The following is a 9394-nucleotide window of genomic DNA, read 5'->3' as shown; positions in this document are numbered from 1 at the left end:
CACGAATCACATTGGTGTATACCGCATCAATCAAAATAAAGCCACATAGTCATTAACATAAAGAGGAAAAAGGAGATTGGAAAGATCATACCATGCGGTCTTCATGATCCTCATGCCTCGGATGTGGCGTAGTCGATCAATGTGATAGAAGGATGAACAAACATACTGCAGCTCAATGCTACTAAATCTGAGATATTTTTTAATGGTATGAATGAGGTTTTGCAGATGGATTTGCTATCTGTCACTGGGTTTCAGAAGGGGAAAATGCCCTTTAGATACCTAGGGGTGCCAATCCAACCTGGCAAAATATCAAAGAAGGATTGTAATAGCCTGGTAGAAAAAATGGTGACTAGAATTAGAAGTCTTGGAGCTAAGAAGCTATCATATGCAGGCAGGGTGGTCCTCATTAATTCAGTCCTTAACACTTTGTACAATTACTGGGCTGCTATGTTTGTTATACCTAAAGCTGCAATTAAAAGAGTTGAGACTATATGCAGGAACTTTCTTTGGGATAGTAGTACTGAGTATCATAGAGTGCCTCTGGTGGGATGGGATAAAGTTACTAGACCCAAAACTGAAGGTGGTTTAGGCATCAAAAAAGCTGAGGTTTGGAATGTAGCTTCTGTGGGCAAACTGGTGAATTGGATCTATACTAAGCCCGAGATAGTTTGTGGATCAAATGGGTAGATAGCATTTATCTCAAGGGTGCTAACTGGCATGATTACACCCCTCCAGCAGACTCTACTTGGACATGGAAAAGTATTTGCAAAGTGAAGAATAAGATCAAAGATGGCTTCATTGATAACTGTTGGGTGCCTCATCATAAAGGGTATACTGTTAGCAATGGCTATGACTGGCTGATGGGTCCACATCCTCAGCAAGTATGGGCTCCTATGGTGTGGAGCAACTGGAATTTACCCAAGCATTCCTTTATCTCCTGGGTGATAATGCAGGAAGGCCTCAACACTAAGTCTAAACTGCATGCTTATGGCTACTGTCAGGATGCTTTATGCATTCTATGTGAAGATCAAGCTGAGACACTTACACATCTTTTTGAAGAGTGTACCTACAGCTGCAGAGTAAAACAATGTATCGAAGTCTGGACTGGTAGGAATTTCCCTACTGTCAGTGAAGTTCAGTCTGCAAATGGTAACAGGATGCTTATACAGGTGCTGGCTCTGATGGTAACAGCATTCAGATATGTCATTTGGTATCATCGAAATTCTGCAAGGCATAATTTATGTCTGTTGAGACCAGAACTGGTTGCAAAGCAATTGAAGGAGCTGTTGCAGCAGAGAATTCGAAGTAAAGCAAAGGAAAAGGATGGCCTTACTGAACTGAATATTCAAGCAAGGATAGGTTTCATTTGATTGGTTCTGATGTTTTGTAGGTCTTTTATCAAGTATTTTTTGCCTGTATACGAACTTGGTTTTTTGATACATATATAATATTCTCACATTTCACCAAAAAAAAGTATATAAAAAATATACAATTCTACACTATAAAGGAATGAACATGTTTTTGGTTTTTTCAAATTTTTCAAATTTTTATGGTTTTTGTGTTTATGAAGTAAAAGGACATGTTTTTGTGTTTTTCAATTTTTATCATTTTTGATTTAAATGTCAAGTTAGAATTTTCCATCCCCACACTAGTATGGGCATTGTCCTCGATGGCCAAACCGATAGGAAATTATGCAAGCTAAATGAGAATGCATGATTTCTATACTAATATGCAAACTATATGACATATACACAAGTGATGCATTCTAAGCTACACTATATGATGCATGAATGTATTGGTTGTAGAGCTAATTTAGATTAACTCCCAATGCTTGTGCTTGAACTTCCCCAAACCAAGTAAGACACTATTTCTAGTGTAAAAATGGGGGAGTTCATGCACAAGTATGCAATGCATGAAACTAGTTTGTCATTTTGGATTTTCAAAAGTGGGAACAATAAGAGACACCTCAATAAAACCGAGGTGGGAGTCCTCTAACTGTTGCTAGGACTCAAAACCAATGATCAAGATTAAAAATTTGAAACAGGAGACATAAACAAAGCTAAGAGGAGGTGTAGGAAACTCACAATGGATTGTGGCATCCTCCAAAAGCTTTTCAATCCTCAATTGTCGCTCATTGCGACATCCTCATCACTATCATTGTCATCATCATAGACTTCATTATCATCATCTACCTCCATGGACCCGGAGGCTTCACCATCTTCATCATCACTTGAACTTTTCACTTCTTCCTCATGGCAAGAGTCACTACCTTCCCCGTTCTCAACAACAATCTCTTTCCCCTTAGAAACTTCACTATCCATGGTGGCATCTCTAGAAGCATTTGGGAAGAACACCTCCCTATCCGCCCAACTAGGCAAAGGACATGTAGGATCAAGTAGTCCTTGCCTAGCTAAATAAAGGAGGGTCGGATATTGAGCTCGGTAAGCATTGACCCAATCCTCATGAGCTTCCTTATGCATATGTTGCAATAGTTGAGTCAAGTAGTCGTTGCCTACCACAACATTAGTGCCAATTGGTCTGAATTCTTTGTAGGCAAATGGATATTGTGGAGTCACAATAGAGGAGGAGGAGGGCTTGGCATTTGATTCCCTATGTTGCTTCATAATCATCTCGGCTTCATCGGAGACGGGTAGTAGGTAGCTTGGACTTCGGACATTGATGCGGCATATCTTGTTAGGCAAGATGAAGGACTTACCTTCTTTAGTGAGCCACTCATACTTGTTGTCAAGATTATCATTCTTGACCCACTGGAACTTGTTGACCATAGTGGCCAAATCAAGAAGGTTGCCTCCTTTTACCGGTTTGTATGTCTTGTTTTTGTTGAAATCCGGGTTAAAGTGTTTGGCTAACCAAGTCACTAAGCCTCCATTAACAATAAAAGCCGCTCCATCTTTCCCATGGTCAATTTCGAGCCACCGATCAATTAGGAGTTGAAGTATGTTGTATTCCTTGGTGAACTTTTTGTTGATATTCATGGTGGATTCAAGGTAGACAAAGTCGAGCTCGGTAAAGTGATTGGTGCCTTTTCTTGCAATTAAAGTGTTGCCTACAAACTTATGCCACACTCTTATATCCAGATGGTGGACATATAGAACATGGCACTCATGGAAAGACTCAAATTTTCGCCCGGTTATTGCTTTCCAAAGGAGTGTGGCATCATATTGGGAAGGCTTTTTCTCATAATGATAGTGTTCTTCAAGACCAAACACTTTGCCAAAATCACTCATAGACATTCGTCTATCCTTGTTTTCTAGGCGGAATTCAACATTTTTCCGAGTGTCTACCTTAGTCACCTTCAAGGAGCTTACAAACTCCATGGTAAGGGAAGGGTAAGTCAATTCTTGCATTTCAAATAGGGTAAGCAATTTCATGGACTCGAAAAATGTCTTAGTTCTCCCAAGCACACCCAACTTGTCTAAGGCATCTTGACATATGAATTTGGTAGGCAAAATTGTCTTCCTAGTAAGGGATACAAATGCTTTCCTATGAGAATCGTTTATGAAAGTTACCTCCGGATAATCTTGGAATTGTTTAATGACCAGAGTAGGTGTAGCTTCCACCATAGGAGTAGCAACTTCTTGAATATCCACCCTTGGTTGATGCACTACCATAGCCTTTGAAGCTAGAAGAGCTTGTTGCCTTTTGGAAAGATTTGAGGTTGTGGGTGCCTTGTTTCCATCTTTTGTTCTTGCCATGTTGTTCTCCTTTTCAAAATTGTATCAACAAACCAATATTAAGCTTGAATGCTCCTTGTTTCCTCAAGCTTCAATCAATTCCCAATCGATTTTAGGATTTTCGAAATTGTGCTTAAACCCTAGAAATTGCCTCAATGTGTGAGGATTTGTTGTTTCGATGGCTTCTTGTTGATAAAGGAGTAGTTTAATTGTGATTTGAGGAAGTTTTGTTTTGATTTGGGTGGATTTGGTTGAGGAATTTGTGTTTTGTTGATGAGGGGATTGAGGGTTTTAAGGGAGAAAGGGTGTGTGTTTGTGTTTGTATAAGATAGAAATCAATTGGGGAAGGAAGGTTTGAATCCCGTGTTATAGCCAAATAGCAGCAGGAGACGATTGTCTTGGACTGGGGATGCTCGGATCCTCAGTCAGTATGCTCAGAAATTTTCAACCTGTGCTAAGACACGCGGATTCTGCAGGAGACGAGCGGATTTTGCTGAGGACGCTCGTCTTCACCTGGGGACGCTCGGATTTTTAAACATCGTGGAATGATAACTTTCACAGCAGCCAGGACGCGCAAATTTAGCTTGAGACGAGCGGCTCAGGGACAAGGACGGGCGTCTTCTATGTAATCTGCTCAGATTTTTAAATAGACCAAACTTTTCAATTTCAGCACTCACAAGACCCACGTCCTAGAGCCAGGACGCTCGGATCATTGCCAGCACGAGCGGATTCCTTCCTGGGACGCTCGGATCTCCTCCTGCACCCACGAGTTCAGTTCCACCCGTGGGGATCTTCATTTCCCATATCATTCTTTTTTCATTCCATTTTTGTTCATTGTTGCGGGTGCACTATGATGGCTCGGTTAGCCTAGGCAATTGCTATCCCCATACTAGATCAAACACTACACATCAAAACACATTAAAATACCTCCCTCACTTTCTCTCATAATGAAAATCTTGATCAAAGTATGAAATTGTAAATCCAAAATTGACAAAAATGCAATATAAGAAGTAAAATGCAAGTTAAGGGTTAGAATATTTACAAATGGTGGTTTAGGGAGGACTCCACCAAACCCTCACTCTTGAATGAGATGTCAAGGGGGCATAGCCAAGGTGTTATTTATGTTGCTCAACACCTTGTAGAAGTAGTCAAAGGCTTGTTCATTTTCATTATAAAGATTCTCAATGGACGTTTGCACATTGTGTTCTTCATGGTGGTGACTCGAGTCAAGATGGTCACCAAAGCCTTAGTCTAAGGTCATAGCATTGCCAATGTAGGGATTGACTAATCCTTCGAATTCGTCATCCCATAGACCACACACTTCACTAGCTTGCTCCCCAATGGTATCATGAGTTGATGAAAACAACTCCTCTTTCTTGTTGTCATGGCCAATAATGTGACACCCCCATACTCCAAGTGCCTTACCAGGACCACTTAAGGTATGAGAACGTCACCATCTCGGTTACCCGAGGCAATGATAATCAAATAACGTTAAAGAAACATACTTAAATAGAAATACAATTTAAAGTGATTACATGTCCAAAACCCAAAACTGATAAAAGTGAAATACAAGTTCTCTAAAACTGTCTACTATGAAACTATAAAAGCGTCTGACACAGCGGAAGACTTCTAAACTGCAACGTGGTGACTCATCCCAGCTATCCCATACGCATCATCACATACCTCCTCAATAACTGCTCACCACCCCCGAATGGATCACCACAGTTTTTAAAACATTTAAACGGGGTCAGTACTAATTACATAAAACAATGCCACAAAGAAACAAGAATACAAACAGCTCAGACAATCCCCAGTCTCCATCTCTAATCTCCACATAACTGACTACACACTAAAGTATGTAGCCCTGCCAGAGTACCCATCGCAATAACTACTCCACGCCGCCAGTTGGGGACCGCAGCCGTACCCACCAAATCCCCGCTCATCTCCATTGAGCGATAACCCAAGTTCATTAATGTGCACATCCCTTCTGTGGCGGGTTCCACAGAAGGCGAATCAAGGGCGTGAAGCCACTCCCACAAGTGACTCCACTCAGCCAGGGACGCGCCCCGAAGATCACAGACAGATACAAACCAATCAACAATATGAAATCAACAACCGTCAAGATCAACCAACAATATAATTAACCATTAATCACAACAACAATCACCACACATTATGTAGCTAATACGGAGTAGGGAAACCCTACCTGGAAATGCAAACACCGACAGACGATCAAGCAGCTAAGTCAGAATCTCTCCTCAACGAATCCTCCTCCTATACATACATACATATAATCAAAACTATATTCACATAAACCACCAAAACCCCCAAATCACCCAATTAAGGTTTAATCAATTTTAACAAAACGCTATAAAAATTATATGTGAAGCTTACCCTCAACTCAAGAATCACAACGGTGTAAATAACGATGAAATCCGACACTCTTAGCTCCTGGATTTGCTAATAATGTGGCGAGGATGATTCAACGTAACTTTTAATCGTCGCTTGAAGGTTATTAGGTTGAAAAAGTGTTTTAGGAAAAAGTGACGAAAGTCTTAAATATCAATCCCACATTATTAACAAACCCGTCAAAAATCACCCGACAACTCACTTACTTGATCGAGTAAGTCACTTACTCGATCGAGTGACCCTTACTCGATCGAGTGCCAGGCTTACTCGATCGAGTACCCTACAGGCAGACTACTGTTTTGCGTAAAAAGCCACTTACTGGACAGAGTAAGCCCCACTCGAGTGCCACTTTTGTATGCTTGGAAAAAATTCACTTGTTCACTTGTTCCCCTACATTCACTTTGGTCATGTCCCAAAGTTCCACAACTCTCACATACTCCACTTGGAATTGAGGATGATGCCACCATAGCATTTACATGTTATTTGGGTGATTTGGAAGCTTCATCAAGCTTAGCCATTGCCTTCTCAAACTTCAAATTGATGGTGTCAATATGAGCACTTAGTTGAGCACCCAATTATGTGATGGAATCTACCTCATGCTTTCCTCCTCTAGTGGCCTTTCGAGGCCTACTATATTGTGAATTATGAACCGCCATCTCTTCGATTTTGGCCCATGTTTGATTGTCATCAATTTCGGTGAACATTCCATTGGATCCCATATTGAGAATGTTGCGGGAGTCTTCATATAGACCATTCCAAAAATTTTGCACAAGGAACCACTCGCTAAGTCCATGGTGTGGACAAGAACGACAAGTGTCCTTAAATCTCTCCCATGCTTCATACAATGATTCCTCATCTCTTTGCTTGAACCCGGTGATTTGGGCTCTTAACATGTTAGTCTACTCCGGAGGATATAATTTCTTGTAGAAAGCAAGTGCTAACTTCTTCTATGAGTCAATACCAAGGGTAGCCTTGTCTAGGCTCTTCAACCATTTATTTGCGGTACCAATCAAAGAAAAAGGAAATAATACCCATCGGATTTGGTCTTGAGTAACTTCGGTTTGAGAAATTGCATCACAATAGTCACAAAAAGTCTCCATATGTGAATGAGGGTCTTCACTAGGCATCCCTCCAAATTGACTTCTCTCAACTAATTGTATGAATGCGAATTTGGCAATGAAATTACCGGTTAAATGTGGTGGTGTAGGACTACCATTTGGTAGGTTCTCCTCGGTTGTTACGGAATGTGATGAAAATTTAGGCATTGTGGGTTGATTTTGTGGTGGATTTTGTATTGGGTTGTCCTCTCCTTCTCTTGCAAAAGGGTTGGTAAACTCAATGTTATTTGATTGAATGTCCACAATCTCACCAATACCTACAACTCTTGAAGTTCCTCTAGCAACTCTTCTATTGTTGGTTAAGGTCCTTTCAATTTCAAGATCAATAGGTAATGGATTACCTTGTGATCTTCTAGTCATGCAAAATATCAAACAACTCGAAAATAATTAGAATAACCTTGAGGAGATTGACTTCCCCAAGGTAAAGAAAGACACAACTAAAAACAGCTAATGAAAATCAAATCAATTTAACACCGTCCCCGGCAACGGCGCCATTTTTGGTGTCGGTTTAAACTCGTTGTCAAAAGCTACCAACCAAAACAATATTTATAACTTCACAAACTACTCTTAGTAAAGAGGTAAGTAAAGGTCGGATCCCAAGGTACGGGTATTGATGTAGGATTCTCAATTGCAAATCGTTGTGTCTTAGGGTGTCACAATTTGGGTTGAGATGAAATTGGTCTAAACTAATTAACAAGATAAAAGTAAAGTAATGAAAACAAGTAAGGTAATTAATAGGAGATGTAAACAATTGATTAAAGGCACTAGGGTGTCATGGGTTCATAGGGGATTCATGGGAGTTGATCATACAAACATGTTCTCAATTATATGCAAGCCCTTATTGTTGTGATGGGATCGAGTTAGTGTATATCTTATAATCCCTAAGAAGGTTTGGGTCCCGGAGCTGAATCGATTAGATTGTACAACACCTACAAGTCGACTAAATCCTTTCTATCCAACTATATGCATGGTCTAATGAGGCTCGAGTTGGTGTATAAGCTTACAAGCCTCATTGAAGAGATAGGTGATGGGTAAAAAATGCAAGGATTCATAGGCTCACATTTCATCAAACATAACATGTGCATAAGTTGAAATCACAACAAGCAAGCAAATTAATTATGAAAACATATTAGATTAAGCATGAATCATTCCCCATGTTTGTTTCCCCTAATTCCCCATTAACCCTAGCTAAGGAAACTACTCACTCATGATCAAGTTTAGCATGCTAATAAGGTTGTCAATCATACTAACAAAGCAAAACATGATGAATAAATGAAAGTAATTAAACAAGATTAACAGAGAATTATACCTATGAAGATGATTCCAAATAATAAAGCAAAGAATAATAGAAGTACTTGATGATTGATGGAAGGTTGTCAATCCTCCAAATAAGCCCAAATAATCTTCTAATTACCCAAAATAAAGGAACAACAATAGAGAAATTAAGAAAAGATTAAGATGTGATTAATATTGAGAAATTGTATTACAACTAAATTAAGACTAATTTGAGAGTATTAAGATAAGATTAAGAGAGCATAAGAGATGATGCTAATCTAGGTAGTACAAAGGGGTATTTATACTAAAGATTAGGTACAAAGATTAGGGTTACTAAGGGTTTAAATGACTACTAAGACCCTAAGAAAAGTTGAGGAAATGCTACTCCCGAAGGAAATGAGTGGATCCTCTTGCTAGTCCAGTCTTGATCCGCCCGTCCCGTGCTATGGCACGGGCTCTTCTGACTTGTGCTCCGCTCGGATCCTGGGGAAGACGCTCGTATCCAGGTGCTGCAAGCCGCTCGTCTTGGGCATAAGATGCTCGGATCCTGGTGTTCAAAGATGCCCGGATTGTGCATGATCCGCTCGGTTTCCTTCTTTTCCTCCTTAGCAATCCTCAAGGATCATGTCGGGGATGCAAGGATCCTTTCCTCATTGCCCATTTCACTTTATTATCTACTTAGGCCTCTAGTGTTGGTCTTCTCTTTGATGCTTGGTCATTAGTTGCGATCCATTTAGCTCCATTTCGCCTTATAAATGCAAGGTTAGCAATCCTTTCCTACCAAGGAGACAAAACCTCAAAGAATATGCAAAATGGGAAACTAAAGATAGTAAATGACCCAAATAAGTGCTTATAAAGCATAGGAACGACGTTAATTCGGGGACTAAATGTTCTCAA

The 9394-nt window shown here is 40.1% G+C and overlaps 1 protein-coding gene and 1 non-coding gene across 2 annotated transcripts; both read left to right on the top strand.

Moving 5' to 3' along the window:
- Positions 1-207: 207 nt before the first annotated feature.
- Positions 208-1370, top strand: LOC141590382 (uncharacterized). The gene is made up of 2 exons (XM_074410979.1): positions 208-636; positions 705-1370. The coding sequence occupies exons 1-2, from the start codon at positions 208-210 to the stop codon at positions 1368-1370; spliced, it is 1095 nt and encodes a 364-aa protein (XP_074267080.1).
- A 5520-nt stretch (positions 1371-6890) lies between these two features.
- LOC141593306 (small nucleolar RNA R71) lies at positions 6891-6997 on the top strand. Its single transcript, XR_012521400.1, has one exon. It is a non-coding gene; the product is annotated as a small nucleolar RNA R71 (small nucleolar RNA).
- The last annotated feature ends 2397 nt before the right edge of the window (positions 6998-9394 follow it).

The sequence above is a fragment of the Silene latifolia genome, chromosome 7 (assembly GCF_048544455.1).
Source record: "Silene latifolia isolate original U9 population chromosome 7, ASM4854445v1, whole genome shotgun sequence".
NCBI lineage: Eukaryota > Viridiplantae > Streptophyta > Magnoliopsida > Caryophyllales > Caryophyllaceae > Silene > Silene latifolia.
Note: the sequence above shows the minus strand (reverse complement) of the source record. Positions and strands in the feature narration are given on the sequence as shown.

What these genes read in the sequence shown, in the direction of transcription:
- LOC141590382 (XM_074410979.1), top strand. Translation starts at nt 208, where the DNA reads ATGAATGAGGTTTTGCAGATGGATTTGCTATCTGTCACTGGGTTTCAG. An exon ending in TAGCTTCTGTGGGCAAACTG is followed by an intron (nt 637 to 704) that starts GTGAATTGGATC and finishes ATTTATCTCAAG; the next exon opens with GGTGCTAACTGGCATGATTA.